Here is a 19881-nt window from a genome sequence, read left to right as displayed (position 1 = left end):
ATCAGCAATCAAAATATAAATTCAACAACAAAAAGCCAAGCATCAGGTCATTATACCAGATGAGATTAGGCAAGCATTTGAGGACGAGATTTTTGAGTTTGTCAAAGTTACAGTTACGTACAGTCATGTTGATTCAGAAAGTAGGCATTTCATACTAAAATTGAATTTGAAACTTATTTATCAAACACCTCCTAAATATACATTCAATATTATGTGCCACATCAGCAATATTAATAAGTGAAATTACGTAGTTTTGCATTCAACATGAAAAATGGACAGAAGATTCTGTTAGAATAAAAGTACATTTTTTGTGTTAATCACAAGAAGTTCCCCTGAGGTTTAGTGTGTTTTGCAATTTACTCCCTAATATTTTATTTTCTCACCTTATCCCCTTGACTAGTAGACAAAACAAACATTTAATAACGAAGTAGGTGTAAGATAGTTGATATCAAAAAAACAACTATCTCTATAAAAAATAATGAGCATATATAAATGTCAACAAATTCACGTCGGATATGCACATATTTTTTTTCCCTTTGAACAAAGCACCAAATCTATTCGTTTGAAGTAATCACTTACATGACGATTTTAGATAAAAAAAAAGAATTTTCATATTATTTTTTTAAAAAAGTACAAAAAATAACCAGTCTATCGTAAAATAAGAAATTTTATAATTTGAATTAAACCTTATAATTTGAATTATATCATAAAAATTAAACCTTATTAATTTGAATATATAAGAAATCTCCTTTCAGAATTTTTTGGTGTCCAAAATCTTCTCAAAGATGTTATTTTACTACATCCACATGTTCTTGGATTGATTTTTCTATATGATGTGATGAATAACATCTAGAGGAAGAGCAAAAAAATGAATTTGAGGAAATGTAGGACATTTTTTTATTTTAATTACAAATGTTGCGAATGAAGGAGAAAAAAAATTTTGATGTGATGAATGCTCATAACATACTAAATAACTTCTGGAGGTTGCTTCTTTATAGAGCATTAAGAGTGCCATTTTCGTCAAAAATTTTAACAAATAGAATAGAGGTATTTTCGTCAACTGCAATGTTTTAATGGTCTATTTACTGAGGTGGATCGACGGAGGGGATAAATATTAAAAGAATGAAATGTTAGGAATTAAACTGTAAAATACACTAAACCTTAGGGCCGGGGGCCTTATTGTGATTAACTTTTTTCCCCCCCTACAATCTTCGTACACCAATATGCACACGTGTAAGCGTACCAGGATGGCATTTCAATTTTCAAGTACGATATGCAACTACCAGTCTAGGAAGCGGATGGAGGAGTAGTAAAAACAAAACCAGAAAAGCTTCGATTGGTTTTCCTCTTCCTCCCTCTGTATTGAGCTGTCACATGTGCTTGGGACTATTTTGGTCTGAGGTATGAATGATTTTGTTCTTTGTTTTCCACACACGCGCGCGCACAAAACACACATATATGTATATTTAGGGTTCTTAATTTATCCTCCTCCTGCAGTTTCAATCAAGATGTGTGTATGATTACCAATCTCGTTTTGTTTCTGTAAATATTCATCACAAGGAAAGAATTTTGGTGCTCCTCACCTCCTCCCTCCGGAGAAAAATAATACTAGCAGCCTGTTACCAGTCTGACAGGGGATCCTCTAAACCTCAATCAATCGTCTTTTTTTTTTTGGCAGCTCCAGTAATATTCAACCTTTAATTTATCATTTTTTTCCAAACGTCATCTGATCATTTTTTCTCTTCCCAATTCTTCCTACCTAAAATCGTCGCTGATGTGACGCGACGTGGGATCCTAATTCTAATACATAATCGCCTAGGTACGTAAATCGTCCGAGTCCTGAGAGTTTCTTGGGAAATGATTATGAGCTACCGATTATTAAGTTCTTGTTTAGGAAGGTTTGGCTATGTACTTGATCGTTGATACACCATTTTCTGCTCTTTCGGATTGCATGTGTGTATATATATTTTAAGATTTTCTTTTATTGCTTACTCTTCCTTTACTTTTTGCAGGCAACAGAGACAAAATAAACGAGAGTGAAAGAAGGATGTTTGTGTGATAGAGAGATTCGAGAGCTCTTCCTTTTAAAGGATCGTTATATTTGAAAATTATAAGAGAGAGAATTCTGCTTGTACTTGTTCTCCAATTGTTCCCTGAACAGACTTGGCAATTTGCCGACTGACTCGTGTTTTTGCGCTTTCTTGTCTGCATTCTAGCGCTCTCAATCGGCCTGCTATTTCTGTTCCCATTAGTTCTTAATACAGGCTTGCTTGCCCATTAGTAAATTAGTTATTGGGTATTTGCTTCTGACTCCTCTTCCCTTGCTCTTTGACTTGGGAGCGCTGCCACTAGTTCTGGTAACCAGAACTACTGTCAAATTTGTTAACTGACTTTTGAGGCCAGGTGCTTTTAAGTCAACGAGACAATGGACAGGGTGCAAAGGCTTCTGATACAGGTTCTTCAGGAATCCCATGCTGGAGGAGAGTCATTGCTTGGCACCATTAGGATTGCTGTTTTACCCATAGCAAAAGTTTTTACCATGTGCTTCATGGGGTTTCTAATGGCTTCCAAGTATGTTAACATCTTACCCGCCAATGGAAGAAAGCTCTTAAACGGGGTAAATAGACAACATCCCTCCCGCCCTCTAGGATTCTGAGCTTCTTTTTTGTTTTCTGTTCTCTTTCCATCATCATCTACCACCAATTTTAACCAATTTGTATGAGGCACGAATTCACTCCCTTGGCTTTTGGCTGAGTTGCTCTCTGTTGTACGCTGCCTTAATTTGTTAAACCACTTCCATCCTCCCCCCCCCCCCCCCCCAAAAAAACAAAAAAAAAAGACAAAGGGGGAGAAAAGAATAGAAAAAGCTGGGTGTAGAAGGCAAAAAAAGGTACGAGCACTCAACCTCTTGGGACAATGACCAATTTGGTCCCTAATCTTGGGGGTCTTAGCCAAAATTGGACATGACCTCAAAGACAAGGGGCCAAAAAGGTCTTTCTTAAAGGTCCACGTGCTGTGCATATGACCAATTCCATTAAGATTTTCGAGTTTTCGTTTGGGGGTCCTACATTGGCTTTATTTTATAAAGATGAGGAACTAAATTAGTAGGCGGTGATACATAAGAGACCAAATCCAAAAGATAAGGGACCAAAATAGTTGATTTCCTAAGCTTCTTTTGATGTTTTAAAGAATGCTGAAATTATTAACTTGGTGCTTGGTGTGCTTGATGCTAACAGATGGTTTAATTCATTATGTAAGTTATGTGTATTTAACATTGTAATGCTGACAGTCAGTACATATTTTTTGTGCAGCTTGTCTTTTCACTTTTGCTCCCGTGTCTGATATTCTCCCAACTTGGAGAAGCTGTCACCTTTCAGAAAATGCTTGAATGGTAGTTCTTGCATAGAATTACTTATAAGTGAATGATAAATTGCCCTTGTTTGACATTCCTTTCAAGAACTAACTGAACCAATCAGGATTTGACTAGTATTTTGTTTATTTTCAGGTGGTTTATCCCTTTCAACGTCATTCTAACCACAATATCAGGCTCTATTATAGGTCTAATTGTTGCATGGATTGTCCACCCACCCTATCCATTCTTCAAGTTTACTATCATACAAATTGGAATTGGTAGGCTTTCCAGTTTGTAGTATGTATGCATTAATTTTTTCTATTTTTCTGTTATTTGTTTATCTTGTGTGTTTCTGGCTTCCTGTTGAGCAGTGTACAAGTGTTTATGACTTCTTCTATTGCTAATACAAGGTGTGCAAGGCATCATATTTATTGATGATTCTGATAAAAAATATGGCATAACAGGAGAAATTTATAGAATTTGACATAAGATAGGCTAGATGCTATGTGTTTCAATTATTTTCTCCAATTTATTGCTTGAATTGAGATCAGTTTGTTATGATTGTGACTAGATGGCATGTGTTCAATTTTTTGAAAGGTCAAAACATAGTTTAAGATTGCAAACTTTTGAATAGGGAGGTTGGATTGCCAAATAGTTTTTTTTTTCTTGTATCTTTTTTCTCCTTTGTATCTGTGTGTACATTCTATGAAGGGAGTCACTTTTCAGCGTTTGTACTCTCATTATAAATTTCATTGGTTCAACGATATGGTGGCTCAGGTGAGAGTGTTAACTACAGAATATTTATGAACCGTTTAATTTTTTATGTATAGTCTTCATTTATTGTTACTAAAATGGTCAAAATGTTGACTTTTTTGTGCATGTTGGAATCTCAAAGAATCAAAGGTTCTTTAGTTTTGTTTAACTCGTATTTTGTGCACCGAGGTTTCATTCTTTTTATTCTTGTTATAGATCCCTCTTCAGTCCTTCCTCTCTCCAGGTGAACGAGCACAGCTAATATGTTTTCACTCTGGCTTCTGGATTGTGGTTTTTGTAATGATTGAAATGAAATGGTCACATACTAATTAAATTTGGAGATATAAATGCTCTTAATTAATTAAAGAATTGGGAAATTCTATCATAGAGTAGAATATGTTAGGTTTAAGAATTGGGAAAGTCTATCATAGAGTAGAATATGTTAGGTTTTTGTCTCCTATATTTAGTGTAGATGGACAAATGATGGAAGATGTAAGATTTGGGCCTGAAAAGCATTGTCAAAACAGTCAAGTGCATGGGTATATCAATTGTGCTTCCTCATTGACCATGCAACTTCTGTCTCACTACATAATGAGTTCCAAATCTGACAGTGGAGTGATGTGCTAGTGATTAGTGCATTCTCCTAATTCATGAATTTTATTTGATAGGGTCATATGCTGTCTACTATGCTATATCTCTTGAGTTATTTGGAATATGCACCATGTACAGGGAATATCGGTAATGTGCCACTTGTCTTAATTGGTGCATTGTGTCGAGACAAATCAAACCCCTTTGGCGACTATGAAAAGTGCTCTCAAGATGGAAATGCATACATCTCATTTGGCCAGTGGGTAAGTTGAGTTCAAACTGTGTTACCTCGCTTTACCACATGTATAGTTGCCTTGTCTGGTTAAAAACTTTATATGGTAGGAGACTTGGGACTTGGGTTAGGTGGTTGATTATCTTAACTGATTGTCAAAAGTATCTGCTGTTACTTTTAGTTGGCCTGTGGCCTCTCTCCAATGACAATTGTCTGGATGGGTGGGTCCTATAGGTTCTTTTCTAGAAATTTTCTGATATATCAAAAGGATAAAGCAAGCGGCTACTTTTTTAATTATCATACAACAGAGAAAAACAAGGAAAAAGGATTTCGTGCCTGACATTCTATAATGATCACATTACCAAAACAAAGAAATAAACAATCTCTGCATTATCTATAACATTTAAGAGTTTAAATATTCCATGTAATTGTGCAGGCATATACACACACATATGAGTTCTCTCACCTCTCTTTTGCTGTGCCTAAACTTATAGTAAATTCTAAACTGTATTTGATATGTTGCAAGAATGAAGTATTAAAACAGAAATTTTGTGAAACATGGTTCCATTGCTCCTTTTACTTGCTTTTGTTCTTGTTAACTTCTGCAAATGAGTAAAGTTTTAACACCCATCTATGGCTTTGGAACATGGGAAGGTGTGAATACTTGGAAGTTATGATATACTACACTAGTATATTCACTTAGTCATTACTGGAGACTTGTATGAGCTTGATGATGCTTTTATTTTATTTGAACATGAACTCATCAATTTGGGCTATGAATCCAGGTTGGTGCAATTGTTGTGTACACCTATGTATTCCATATGCTTGCACCTCCTCCTGAAGGTACATTTGACATTGTTGATGAAAATCATCCAGTCAAGAATCTTTCAAAAGATAGCTTCCAGTGTCAAGTGAAGGATAATTCTCCTGAGCAAGTGCCCTTGCTTAATGAGGATGCTGTATCAACTGATCCCAAAACCCCGAAGAATGGAAAGGTTATAACGTATTTAGCATGGCATTAATTTTTCTTACCAAGGTTATAATTGTATATATCTGAAAAATAGGACCTGCTTTTGATTGGCATGGCTGTCCAGACAAATGCATTGGGTTGCTGGAGAACCAATTTTCCTGAATTAAAAACTGTTTTTTCTGTCATTATTTACGCCTCTGCTAATAATTGCTTCTCATTGCAATTACATTATCATGCAGATGAAATATTTCCTCAAATTTTTGTTTGAGAAATTGAAGCTCAAGCAAATACTTCAACCCCCAATAATTGCAGCAGTAAGTTGATCTCTCTTAACTTTATGCCTTTACTAATACATACTTTTTTCTTTGGCTTTTGATTTAACATGTAAGTGCTTTTCTCTATGGCTTTTGATGTATCATATATGTATTGTCCTTTTCATTAAATCCATTTTGCATAAACACACGGATCGGTTCTGATATTAATGCCATGGATGGGAGACCTCTGACTTGACTTGATTACAATGAATGGGCTTTGTATTTAAAACTCTTCTATAATTTATTTGACAATGTCTGTAGATCAAGTATGTAAAATTTTCCTGCTTGGCTTAGCAATTTTAAAAACTGAGTCTTGGAATCATGAAAGTAGTAGAAACCAAATTGCCCATCTTGAAGGCTTTTAATCTGTCAAATCTTGATGAGGCCTAGTTTTGACAGAAAAGGTTTTATGTGCATGTAAAGGCATTCCAGAGTATGGACCTTCCCAAACTTTTTGGTACATTTATTAATACTACATAATGAATAATGATAATAATATTTGTTGATAATTGAGTGTGTTCACAGTAACTGGTTCTGAATGAACACCAATATCATTTACTTGCCTTGCATTTTCTGGGAATGGTGCTAGCTGTTTTGTTTGCTTTACATGAATATGTAACTCATAAAAATTGCTGATTGGTTGAGAGCCACTAACCTAGTATCTTATTAAACAGTTCATCGCCATCATCATAGGATGTGTTCCATTTCTGAAGAGGCTGATCTTCACTTCTGATGCCCCTTTATACTTCTTCACTGACAGCTGTATGATACTTGGGTATGTTGAGATCTGTTTCCATCATATCTTGTGTCAACATTTTTGTCAATAAAGGGTTTCTATGTTCCTACCATATTATTGCCTAAAATTCCTACGTTGGTGGAGCACACAAATATGATTTAGGACTGGTTTCTGGTTCACCAATATATTTATAGCAGGCCCATCATTAAATCTGGATTTTGAGTTGGTGAGAATTGATTTGTTATGCATGTTTATTAAAGCTAATGGCATGTCTTTTTTCCCAGGGAAGCCATGGTTCCATGCATTTTATTGGCTTTAGGAGGCAACCTTGTCGATGGTAAGTTAAAGATTTGATGTGTAAATTTTCTTCAATTGATAGTGTGGTTTCATTTTGGGATGATAGCTGCATTGAGCTAGTCACAAGCAGCTTCACTTTGACTGACTTAACCAATTTTCAAGCTGTCCCACTAGAACTCTATCGAGTTTTTCTTGCCTGATGATTATGAAGTATTATACAGGTTTGTTGTTAACATTTGTACAAGATAAACTAATGCAGAAGTCTTCCATATGATGTATTTTGCCATTTAAATTTTCTCTTGTTGTGTATATCTTGTGTATTTTACCATTTGTACGACATTTAGTGTTTTGTCGAGCTGAAGTTTGAGTTTCGGGCTAGATCTTCTGTTTTAGTTTTGAGTTTTGAGCTGAAGCTTACAAGTGTATTGACTTAAATCAATTTAACTGCACCTCCTGATATTGCCTTTTTTGCAAGAACTTTTGGTTTATACTGAGTATTTTGGTGCTGTCTTCCTCCTATCATGCACTCTCTACTCCATTCCTTTTTTTGGTACTGTCCTGTACTCTACTTGCTGCTGTTTTTGTATAATTTGAATGTCAATTTGGTAATTGCAGGACCAGGAAGTTCAAAACTAGGTCTACGAACAACTGCTGCCATCATTTTTGGACGGCTCGTTTTAGTTCCACCAGTAGGCCTTGGTATTGTCATGTTAGCTGATAAATTGGGGTTTCTTCCCCCGGATGATAAGATGTTCAGATTTGTTCTCCTCCTCCAGTATAGTATGCCTACATCTGTGCTTTCAGGTTAGATCAATCTCACCCAACTAGTGTAATTTATTGTTTTGAAGACTTGGACGAGTCATCGTCTGCCTCTGCTAGGGCTCTTCCAAATCACACTTTGAGAAAATTGCTTTTGTGGTGAGCAAAATGAGAAGTTAAAATCGAAAAAGCAAAATGCAGTATGCCTGTTCCAAATACTTACTTCAGCGCTGAAAACCAAGCCCTTGAGTATTTGTCTGTGCATGTTGTTGATTTCCCTTGCGCTGCCCTGAGAGGAGGTATTCTTTTGGGGCATTACAGTTACCATTTTTATGTTAAATGGTTCCCCCCCTTGATGACAGGTGCTGTGGCCAATTTGAGAGGGTGTGGAAGGGAGGCAGCTGCTGTCTTGTTCTGGGTTCATATCTTTGCTATTTTCTCGATGGCAGGATGGTTCATCCTGTATTTCCGTATACTCTTTTAAGGTTACTAGTGCATGAGAGCCAATGCTACCGTGAAGGCTTTGACAGAGGCGACCGATCTGCTGTTTAGAGATTATCGGATGTACATGGATTCTTGATTCTGCAAGCACCCCATGAATCGTGTAAGCCCAACGAGCTTTAGTTTTCGAGTTTCAGTCCATGCAAAGTCTCTTGTAATTAAGCAAAATATTCTTTCAAGTGTCACTCGGTACTACCATATAATTTCCATTTATTTGGTGATAATCCAACCTTCCACCCTCTTATTAAGCAGAGAGAACGAACAGGCATACAGGAAAGAATTGCGAATCTCTCTTTTATTCTTTTTCCTGTTAAAAACAAGGGATAATCTTAGAAACTTCCCTTGAGGTTTCTAACTATTTCACTTAGTTCCCTTAATGTTTTAAAAATTATACTTATGTCTCTTGATTCGACACTTTAGTAATCAACTTTAAAATAGAGTAAAAAATTTAATGAATATCCTAAAATGCCTCTATAATACAAAGTTTAACTTGTCTTTTAAACAAAATGAGTGTTGAGTTTTTTATACGAATATTTGTTATTTGATAATCAACTCTAATAATAATTTTTTGGCTATGATAGGGTTTTTTTTTATAGTGCTTTATTAGAAATATAAATTGTTTTTAAGGTAAAGAAGAAAGTGTCATTTTGTTTCTTTTAAAGTTTATGGATTATTTTTTTAATAAAAATTTACAGGCTAGTTTAGTTGTGAAACTATCATAATTTGATAGTGATTTTGGGTTACTTGTTTCAAATCATTGTTGACTTGTCCTTGATTTTGATATAAAAAAATTTAAAAGATATTAGAAGTTATCAAAAAAATATTACTAATTTAACGTTTAAATTGGAAATGAATAAAAAAATTATAAAATCCTTTCTTTTGCATAAACATGGCAACAAAAGAGATTTATTAAAAATATTAATGTTAGTATTGTCATTTTAAGTGTTATTTTTAACACCTCAGGGAGCCAAGTAACATATATAATTATTTGAAACCTCAGGAAGGTTTCTGAAATTATCCTAAAAACAAAAAATAAAGGCCGCGGTGATTAAACAGCACCAAGTGATGGACTCCTGTACATGGTACAAGTATGGAACGCCTGGATTAATAGATTGATGATGAAAAAAAAGGAAAGGGAAAAAAAAAAAAAAAAAAAAAAAAGGGTAGCAGGAGGCATGGGAGTAGCGGCTAAGCGGATCGGACGATGATACTACGCATCATATCCTTGAACTCAAAAAAGTCAACAAGGCCATCGTGATTGAGGTCGACGCTGGAGATCATCATCTGGACTCTATCCATCTCCCGGGCCTCCTCCTGCAACCCCAGCTTCCCCAGCACCACTTGCAGCTCCCTGGCCGATATGTAACCGTCTCCGTCCTCATCAAACACCTTGAATGCCTCGGAAAGATCAGACTCCTCCTGCTGCCGCGCTTCCTCTTCCTCTTTACAGCTACCGGGAGGGGAGGTAGAATCGGCGTCGTCCTGGTCCTGCAGGCCGAAAAACACGTCATGGAGCGAGCGGTGCAAGGCCTCGAAGTCTTGGAACGTGAGGCCAGCTTGGCCTGGTTGGATGTAGGAGCGGAGCGTAGAGTCTAAGTCGCAGAGACGGGCGTCCAAGCCGAGGAGGTTGAGTGCTTGGGTGAGCTCCTCCGCGGAGATTATGCTGTCCTTGTTCTTATCAAAGAGATCAAAGATCCGGCGAAGGCGCAGGGAGTTGAGACAGGGGGACCGAAGGCGGAAGGAGGAGGAGTCTTTAAACGGGGAACCACGGTTCTGACTCCCACAAGCAGTAGTAGTGCTATTCGTTTGCCTTTCCATGATGACACTTGACAGGACAAAGCTGAAGGTGATGATGAATGGTTGGAGACTCAGCTGAAAGCTATACCGCCGTCCAACTCCAAACCCAATATTATCAGTACGCAACGCATGCAATTGTATGCGTTGGTTTCGGTCGTATTTATCGTTGAGGATAGACCCAGTAATGTTTGATATGCGTTGAAGAGAATCACACTAGTACTTGTTTGATATGCGTCAGAGAAGAGAAGAAGCTTGGGGAGGAAGTAGTACAATAAAGACTTGACCCCCCGCGGCCGTGGGGGGAGGGAGGGTGTAAAATCGGCGACTTTGACCGTTGACCCTTTTTTTGGTTTGGGTGGTTTAGCCTCATCCTCATTTTTAATTACTACTAAGTGCTACTTAAGTTAAAGTAGTGTTTGTGGTTCGTTCATCCGGTGCGTTCTTTTGATAGTTGATATGCAAGAAACCCAAATGCCTTTTTTCTGGGAAGGAGTAGACTGTGTTACTACAATTAATTATAGTTTGGGTTTTACTGCCACAGACAGCGCACAACTCCGACCATTTCCGCGCTTACTATTCCCATCGTTGCCGGCCCGTCATTGAAGCTCAGTCTCACATTTTGGTCATTCCAGACGCGGATTGTAACGTTTCTCTTTCCTCAGAGGTTATAGACCAAAAAATAGTTGACCATTAATAACTTTTCTTTCGTTCGACCTTGGTGGATTTTGATGGTCAACGTACGTATATTAGCTCAACTCCCCGCCGGTGTCACTTCAATCACTTCTTTTTTCATGTTTAGCTAACATCTCTTGCGCGCTTTTTTTTTTTGTTTTTGGGAGGGTGGCTAACCTTGCGTTGAAAAATAATTGTACCGTCGTCGTCGTGGATGCTTTCCAAATGTTTCTCATAACCATCTAATGCCTTTTTATTCCAACCGGTTCAAAGAAATTATATATATATAAGCTAGTTAGTTTTCACATCTTCTAAGTGTGTCAAGAGTTTTTTTACCTTAAAAATGTTGTGCAATTTTTTCTTATACACCTTTTGCACTAAAATTTATGGAAAATAGATCCAAAAACAAAGTATAGCTCCTAATCCTTAATTCACACTTTGTTTGGATTATTACTTTTAACAGTTTTTATAGAAAAATATATTATATGTAGCGATGATTTAATGTATACAACATAAAAAATGATTTTACAATCCAAATATCTTTCTCATAAATTCTTAGGAAAAAATCGCCAATTTAATCCTCAAATTATTTTACTATAGTCAATTTGGTCCCTCAACATTTTATCGCATGAATTATGTCCCTTGACTACAATTCTTGTGTCAATCGAGGACCTATACAGTGTCGCCACCCAAAACACATGTATCTGTTCAGAAACCGATGGCGAGGCAGGGGCTTTTTTGAAAATACACAATAGAATTTCTACGGGAACCAAGGCTGAATTTTTTGTGGTGATTTAATTTGTTGTGGGTAAAAAATTTCCTTCCGGAAAAGAAATTCTTACAATGTTCGGAATCCACATACGAACTCGTTCCTTGGATTCTAGGATTCCGGCGGGTTCGCCGAAACCAATAGTGGGAACTCCAAGATCAAGCAATGGAGGCTCTCCAAGAACTGAGGTGGGAGAGGTGGACACCAGCGCTCCATTTCAATCTGTCAAGGCCGCGGTTAGCTTATTCGGGGATGCTGCAACCTCGCCTAGGTCCAACAACGACTACAACAACAAGAAGCAGCTCCTTCTATCTAGAAAGCCAAAAAATTCCTCTGCTGCTGATGAGGTATATATGTCATAGTATTCTAAAGCAGCCCTTTTTTCTTTTTTTTTGAACATAGAATCTATCGTAGTATCGAACAGCCAGCCACCATCACTTTTACCTCCATGGAATAGTGATTTTTTTTTGGTTGGGTAGGGAGCAGAGAGTGCTCAAGAAAGAATCCGCTCTTCACTTGGCCCTCAAGCAACTAGAGGACTTCAGGGCACGACTCAAATGCACAGAAACCACAAAAGCTCAAGCTTTCCGGGAACTAGAGAAAGCCAATAGAACGCTACAGGAACTGACAAACAAGCTCGAAATCATTAGTGAATCCAAGCAAGCGGCTATCGAGGAAACAGAAGCTGCAAAGCAAAGAGCCAAGGAGCTCGAGGAACACAAATCCAGCAGACAACACCTTGGCATCGATGCTTGGAAACAGGACGTCGACAACGAAAGAGAACTATACAAAGCCTCCGCTGCTGAGCTCATTTCTACTAAACAAGAGCTTACAACCCTTCGACAGGATTTTGATCGAGTCCTTGAAGCAAAACTGGCTGCATTTCAAGAGGCTGCGGACGCCCAGCACCTCACCCAAGTTTACCGAGACAGGCTAACTCGAATTTCCAGTGAAATCACCACCTTGCGCGATACACTAGGAGAGGTCAAGTTGGCCACACTCCAGGCGCAAGAAGAAGGAAATAAGCATCATGAAGAAAAGCAGACTCGCTTCCAATCTCACCAAACAACCAAGGAACAAGTAGAGCTGAAAATCAAATCCTTGAAAGAAGAATTTGATGCTAGCGAAATTCTCGAGGAAAAGCTCGAAAAAACAACGGAGGCAATCAAGCTTTTGCAAGAACAACTGCAAAATGTTAGAGAATCAGATATGTCCTCTCTGAAAATCGCCATGGCAGAGCTTGATGATGCTACAAGGAAACTGCGAGAAATTGTGCAGGAACAAAACTTACAGAGAAGCTCAGTAGATTTCTTTAAGGAGGAGCTTGATAATGTCAAGAGGGACCATTTTGAATTGAAGGACAAGGCATCGGAAGCAGAATTAACAGCTGAAACTTTGCAAAGTGAATTGGAGAGATATAAAGCACAGCTCGACGCAGCTCTTGCAGGAGATCCCCAAGGAAAGTACGATGATATGCGCTTAAAACTCCAGCAACTGGTGTTGGAGGCTAAAAATGCCAGGCAGGGAGCAGAAGAGATCGGGAAGGACATCTCATTACTTAAGCAAAATGCTGAAATAGCACATGAACCAATTCCGTCGGAATGGAATGGAAAACTGCTGCCATTCCTCGCTGCCATTCCGTCGGAATATTCATCCTCGAGCTTTTCCTTGCTCTGCTGTGCTGCCCGTGAACCAATTTCTGCATCCCACTCTGTATTCGTCATCTTATTTCCCTCCATTGCTGGCAATTTGCATCGGTGGAAAACCCCTAATTTCTTCCGCTATTTGGATACAAAATGGGTTCTGTCTTGAAAAACCCCTAATTTCTCAGGTTCCCAATTTGAATGCAAAATGGGTTCTGTGCTTCTTGTAGAAATTCTATTGTGTACTTCCAAAAATGCCCCTGCCTCGTAGTCTGTTTCTGTGCAGATACATATATTTTGAGTGACGACACCGTATAGGTCCTCGATTGACACAAGAATTTTAGTTAAAAAACTTAATTCATGCGATAAAATATTAAGAGAGCAAACTGGCTTTAGTAAAATAGTTTGAGGACTGTTGTGTTTGGATTGCATTTTCCGTCATTTTTCATGGAAAAATTACTGTAGCGATTTGATATATGTGAGGGAAAAATGTGATAAGAAAATGTGATCACGAAAAACGACAATATTTTCCGACAGAAACAAGCAATCCAAACAAGGCCAAACCGGCGATTTTCCCAAATTCTTAGCATAAGGGAAAAGGAACTAAAGCATCGGGGAAGAAGAAAAAGAGAGACCGGCTTGAGGCATCTTTTGAGGGAGAGAGAGAGAGAGAGACAGTCGGTGTTTGCAAGGACTATTTGGTGTCTAGGGTTGGTTTTTGAGGCAGGAAGGGTTCCAGATCTATACTTGCAGATGCACTGCGGATTGGTCGAAGAAGGCGGTGGGCACTGCTCACACCCAATAGAGATCTTTCTGTTCAGTTCAGCACCTCTTCGTTCTTCACTACTTTCGATTTGACTTGGGTAATCTCCCGTCTCCATCCTAGCTGTTATGCTCCTTCCCCACTTTTTTCTTTTTCTTTTTCTTTTTCTTTTTCGGTGGGGTGCGGGGGGGAGGGGTGTTTGGGAGGCTGTAGTGTGGGGTGGGGAGGTTATTGTTACAAGCAACGCGGTAAAAGTACTTGGATTAGCTTGAAGTACTAATCAAGAATTGATTAATCGGACCGCATTTGTTTTCTGCTAAATCATTCCGTTGTCACTCGGGGATTCCTTCTGCGTAACTCTCTCTGTCTCTCTCTCTCTAAGTAACAGCAGTCCAAAAATAAACCCAGGGAAAAGAAAGAAATTAGTGATTGATTTTTGGGTTTAGCACCAGGGCTGCTTGCTTAGCGTTTCTTTTGTGTGTGTGTTTTCCGTTTGCTTGTGCCGTGTGACTTGGATCTTGCTCGGCTTTCTTTACATCTGTTCGTCACTCTTTTTTTTTTTTTGGTTTTGGTGTGGGCATCCTGTGGATTCTGGGACCTGTCTAGATACATTGAAAAACGGGGAAGATATCTCTCAGCCTTCAGTTTCAGCTGTGGGGGTCTTCGTGGTATTGAAGAAGAAGCTGCAAATTCCCACAACATCGACATCAAAGAGCTCCGACCGACCATCAACCTGGGCATCTGATCATCAAAATCACAATGACAACGAGGGAAATGCATCTATGGGAGGAGCAATCACCACTGATTCCCCCATCGACTTTGTTTCCTCCCTTTCCAAAAGCTGTTTCTGTTATTATTAATCCTCACTCGAATAACTATCCATCTTCTCCTGATGATCATACACAAGGTCTCTGTGTCTGTACCCCCAAATACAGCGTCTTTGATCCTTTTGCTCCTGGACCTAATAATACCTTTTTGCTTGCTCCGCATCCTACCGAGTACATACAAGAGTCAGGGGACAATGTTGTGAGGAGGCGGCGGCGGCGGCGGCGGCTTACCTTTGGTGATTCTACTTGTGGCTGCGTCCCTCACACTAACACTGTAACAGCCATAACTGAAGAAGAAGAAGAAGAAGAGACTTTATTTCAAACTGTCTATGAAAGCCTCTTGGAAGCGATCATTTCCACGCAGACCAAGGGGATTCCTTCTCCCGGAAGAAGTCTTTCTCAAACTTCGGTTGTTGTTGATGGATTTGGGACGCCTCGTTCTGCAACTAGCCTTAGTGGAGTTGCCGAAACTTGTCCCCGAGCACCAGTAAAGCCCTCTAGGGAAATTACACGTATTCATGCAGGTTTATGCAGAAAGCTTGAATTCTGACTATTCCTTGTGCAAAGCCAATCAGTACTGAGGACGCCTGTCGCCTACAACTCTCGACAATGCCATCTTTGACTCATTCTTGTTCTGATTAATAGGCAATAATAATAATAATCATATGCTTGCAGATGCCAGCTGGTATTACATTCATTGACATTTTGATTTTATCCTGGTATTACTCATGCACTTGCAACAACTTACAAGGAGGTGTTTGGAACTGTAAACAACTCAGCTTCATCAATGATGGTTGTTAGTACTACGGGAGAGAAATGAGAATTGCTTCCCTGCATAAATCAGTAGGTGAACTTGACTTCTTTGGCGGTGTAATTTTTATTGGCATAGAGTGCGTCTGACTGAGTGGTAAATGAAGTTAACATAAACTTGTTCTTCCGAGCAAAAGCACTCGAAAATACTTCCATGGGAGGAAATTGAGGATCATCGAGTCTTCTTAGCTCCAAACAAATCAACAATTGAATGAGCAGTAGTAATTACTAGTAAAGTTAGGTGTTCACATGGCACTTAGAAGAGCAATCTATCTACAATATTAAGTGCTTCTTGCAATGATCAGTAGAAAGGACACTCATTTCTCCTTCCGGAACTTGATAATTAATGGTACTCAATTCAGCAGAAAATTGTAACACTAACTGCTTCAAAATAACACCTGAGTGCCTTTATATATATACTAGCAAGAGAAAAAGGAAAACGTACGGATTTACATAGCACAGAGACAAAAATGTTGAGAGTGATATGCAGCAGCTGAGATACAAAAGAAGAAGATATCAACATCAACATTCAAGAATGGACATGGCAGCTGACCGCGTGACTGGCAAACCAAACCACCGCAAATGGGTGGGGTGGGACGGAGTATAACTACAGACATGAGACAACCACAAAGCAAAACAAAGTGCATCAAAGCAAAAAGCAAGTAGTAGCACTAGGCTAGTGGTATCAGCAGCAGCAATCGAAGCCTCGAAGTCAATCAGCAGCAAAGAGGCAGGGGTGGAGGGTTTGACCGGCGGCTATAATTTGGTCCTATAGTGACAGGTTTGGTTGGCAAGCCTCCTGTTGCCTACATCCACGTCGAGGTCGCAGGTGGTGTAGGAGACCACGTGAATCTTAAACAAAATCCGGACATAGCCGGAGATTCGGGTGAAAGTAGTGAGGGGTAATGTACCGGAGAGGACGTCCCGGTAGAGATTGGAGTTGGACAATAAGCGGTCGGCCATGAGGGTGAGGGTGATGTTCATGGGGAGGGTCTGGCGGGGGCCAATGTAGCCAGCCGGAATGGGAACCTGCCCAACGTCTTGGCCTCTATACTTGAGGATGGCGGTGCTGTTGGCGTAGTGGAAGCCGACTCTATTGGGGTTGTTTACGGCGATGTTGGCGTCGAGGCTGACGTTCAACAGCACCCTCAGCCGGGCGACGTCGACGGAGACATCGATATCCCTGAGGGAGACGGAGTTGACGGTGGTGACAGGTCGTTTGGCTTTGAAGACGGTGAGGCCCAATATCAGCATGACCAACCCAACCACCAAAATCACCCCGATGATGGCCGCCCAAACCACCACCGTTTTTCTTCTCCACCTCCTGCTGCTCCTCGGTTCCATTTGGTTTTGGGTGGAAGATATTTTCTTGGTGGATTCGACCTCCATTTGGCCGACCCGATCGGCCAATCAATTCGAACGCGGTACAAAATTCTCCTCTCGACCCTGGTGGCTCGTGATCCGAAGGGGAAGGAAAGGGGCAACAGCTGCGCCCACCCGACTAATATCATCCAATATCATAATATGAATATCATCACACTTTATTTTTCTTTTGTGTAAGTGAAGCGTGTGTGTGTGTGTGTGTGTATATATATATCACAGTAGTATTATTGTATTAAACTTAGAAGAGAGGTGGAGTGAAAAGTGTTACGGATTAAGACCACTAGACTATTTTATTAGTTGGAGTACTTTAGTTGGCAATCACGCATTTATTTCCAACTAGATTCTGCATACCCGCCCACCGCCCGCTTTCGCCATCATCATTCCCCAGACTGTGGAGAGATCCCTTGTGCTTCATCCGCCTTTTATTTCTTTGTCAAACACCGATTATAATTTGTTCTGAAAAATAATCTTGCTCTCCTTCAAGCGCATTCAAAAGCTTTGCCGAAAGGAAAAGTAGATCTTGCTCTCTTTCGAACCTTTTTTTTTTTTTTTTTTGGAAAAAAAATGGCTAATAAACATCAAATTCCCTTAATATATGACCAACATTTATCCTTATTTCTATAATTTGTTGTTATGTTTGAAAATTTTTTTGTTAACCGGCTATACATTTACCAGATTTTTGAATAGTTAAGAAATCTCATGGTACATAATAAGGGCTGGTTCTCGATTTATTGTTTTATTGATTATAGATTCTGATCATGAAAATGTTATCTTTTGTTTTATATTCAAATTATATATTTTTTTTAATAATGAAAAAGATAAAATTCATAATCACTCAAATTTTGGAATACAAATTTATCTCAAATAATATTTCGATTGCATCATAAACACATTTCTCAATCCATCTTTTTATATTCCCAACTACTTTTTATCTCACATACATCAAATCACAAAAAGTGTTACAGTAATTATTTCAAATAATATTCTAAATAATACTCTATCCAAACACATATTTCTTGCCGATTCTAACTATTTTTATAATCACTTTTCATAATCAAAATTTTTTAGTAGGCCCACTCCCTTTGTTTGTTTATTTATTTATTTATTTATTATGTTTTTGCAAATATCCATGCCCTTGGGACACAACATAACAAACAACATGTCACTATAATTGTTACTACATAATATCATTCAAACTTGATGCAAAAGATTAGATATATAATTTTTTAAAACAAGGCATGGTAATAATATTAGAAAAAAGAGAGAAATGATTACAGTTTTTTTTTTTTACTTTTTTATGAGAGTGAATGTGGCTCTACCATTTGATTAATTAATTGAAATATATAGTAGGTAAAAGCCAATTAGCGAATTTGGATGTGGCAAAAATCATTAGTAATAGTACCACATGCCTCTATGGGAGAAACAAGTGTATCAAAACCAAAAATGAAAATATGTTCACAAAAATTGAAAAATTTTTTAGGGAAAAATGGCATTTCAAAAGAGGCCTAGTCCTCTTTTCTTTTTTTTTTTTTTTCTACCAGACGTTAACCTATTTCTACTTCTACTCCTACTCTAACCTATACTTGGGAAGAGAGAGACCCAATGAAATCTAGAAAAATCGCTGGAAACTAAACCACCGTATATGCATAAACCTATATCAAATTTGGATATGTTGACATTTTATTTGACAGTCTCTTGCCATTTTTTTGGTTCTTGGTGAGTCTAAACTAGCCTAGCATCTATTTACACAAACAAAACTTGGGGTAGTTATCCCCGTTACATCATTTCCAATTAACTATCTGAATTCATCTGCCGGTTCTGAGCGATAAGGAGAATCTGTATCCATGTTGATGTTTCTCTTTGCTGGCCGGTCTGTACAGTAGCTCTCCTCTCTCTCTCTCTCTAAGCGGGCGGGCTAGATCTTACATACCTTATATTAATTGAGTGGCATTTTGACCTGACAAAGAAGATTGAAATGTATGCTTCTGTTGTTCCCTTCTCGCTTCAGAATCAAATTCCAAAACTACTTCCTGTCTCCCTTTGTCCAAGACAAGTCTCAAAGTATGTTATCATCACCCAAAGCTCAGCGACTGCATTTGACACTATGCCTAACTTTTCACAGAAACTCATTTCGAGATTCCACATTCATTCCTAAGCAATGCTCCAACTCCAGCCAGTCTTGGGTTACTAATTACAGTCCCATCCACGTTTACTTTATTCTAGTGCACGAGTGTTTCGCCCAACAAACGTACCTGAGCTGCTTTTTCCCCCTTCCCCACGGCCTCTACCATTGATGTACAAGAAGACTTGCACAGGAGTAGTTTTCGAGTTGAAAAAAGTGAAAAGGAAACAGCATATGTTTTATATTAAGCGATATAATGTGGTAGTACGAGATCTTCCCGCAGGATCCACCGCAGCCCTCCTTACCTAAACAATTTCATTAATTGATCTGCAACATCTGTCAATACCATAATATCGGCTGAAAGTAAAATACTACTGGTATTATAGAAAATCTGAAAATGATGAAGTCAGTCACTAAGCTTTTTTGTTTAGTCAAAACAATCATTTAACTGATGAAAAAGTATGATTTTGATCACTTAACTAATAAAAAGTTTCACTTTTTTTTGCCATTCAACTAATCAAAAAATGTATATTTTTTTTTAATTATAGAACATATGTTCCAATTAGTTAAATTATCTTTTTAGTTAGGGCAAA

The 19881-nt window shown here is 38.5% G+C and overlaps 4 protein-coding genes and 1 long non-coding RNA gene across 5 annotated transcripts; 3 read left to right on the top strand and 2 right to left on the bottom strand.

Moving 5' to 3' along the window:
• Positions 1 to 1235: 1235 nt before the first annotated feature.
• On the top strand, positions 1236 to 8726 carry LOC113697361 (protein PIN-LIKES 6). The gene is made up of 11 exons (XM_027216948.2): positions 1236 to 1401; positions 2013 to 2617; positions 3312 to 3391; positions 3506 to 3630; positions 4835 to 4956; positions 5711 to 5920; positions 6135 to 6209; positions 6884 to 6984; positions 7230 to 7282; positions 7858 to 8046; positions 8364 to 8726. Exons 2-11 carry the CDS (start codon positions 2426 to 2428, stop codon positions 8483 to 8485), a joined length of 1269 nt encoding a protein of 422 aa, XP_027072749.1. The 5' UTR covers positions 1236 to 1401; positions 2013 to 2425; the 3' UTR covers positions 8486 to 8726.
• Positions 8727 to 9466: 740 nt separating this feature from the next.
• Positions 9467 to 10797, bottom strand: LOC113697362 (calcium-binding protein CAST). The gene has a single exon (XM_027216950.2). The coding sequence runs from the start codon at positions 10318 to 10320 to the stop codon at positions 9691 to 9693; it is 630 nt and encodes a 209-aa protein (XP_027072751.2). The 5' UTR covers positions 10321 to 10797; the 3' UTR covers positions 9467 to 9690.
• A 1017-nt stretch (positions 10798 to 11814) lies between these two features.
• On the top strand, positions 11815 to 13552 carry LOC140008082 (WEB family protein At1g12150-like). Its single transcript, XM_072051677.1, has 2 exons — positions 11815 to 12087; positions 12227 to 13552. Exons 1-2 carry the CDS (start codon positions 11815 to 11817, stop codon positions 13550 to 13552), a joined length of 1599 nt encoding a protein of 532 aa, XP_071907778.1.
• Positions 13553 to 13728: 176 nt separating this feature from the next.
• Positions 13729 to 15670, top strand: LOC140008213 (uncharacterized). The gene is made up of 2 exons (XR_011815589.1): positions 13729 to 14246; positions 14753 to 15670. It is a non-coding gene; the product is annotated as an uncharacterized lncRNA (long non-coding RNA).
• Positions 15671 to 16539: 869 nt separating this feature from the next.
• LOC140008081 (uncharacterized) lies at positions 16540 to 17127 on the bottom strand. The gene has a single exon (XM_072051676.1). It carries the CDS (start codon positions 17125 to 17127, stop codon positions 16540 to 16542), a length of 588 nt encoding a protein of 195 aa, XP_071907777.1.
• Between the last annotated feature and the right edge of the window lie 2754 nt (positions 17128 to 19881).

Source organism: Coffea arabica, chromosome 6c, assembly GCF_036785885.1.
Source record: "Coffea arabica cultivar ET-39 chromosome 6c, Coffea Arabica ET-39 HiFi, whole genome shotgun sequence".
In the NCBI taxonomy this organism is placed as follows: domain Eukaryota; kingdom Viridiplantae; phylum Streptophyta; class Magnoliopsida; order Gentianales; family Rubiaceae; genus Coffea; species Coffea arabica.
Note: the sequence above shows the minus strand (reverse complement) of the source record. Positions and strands in the feature narration are given on the sequence as shown.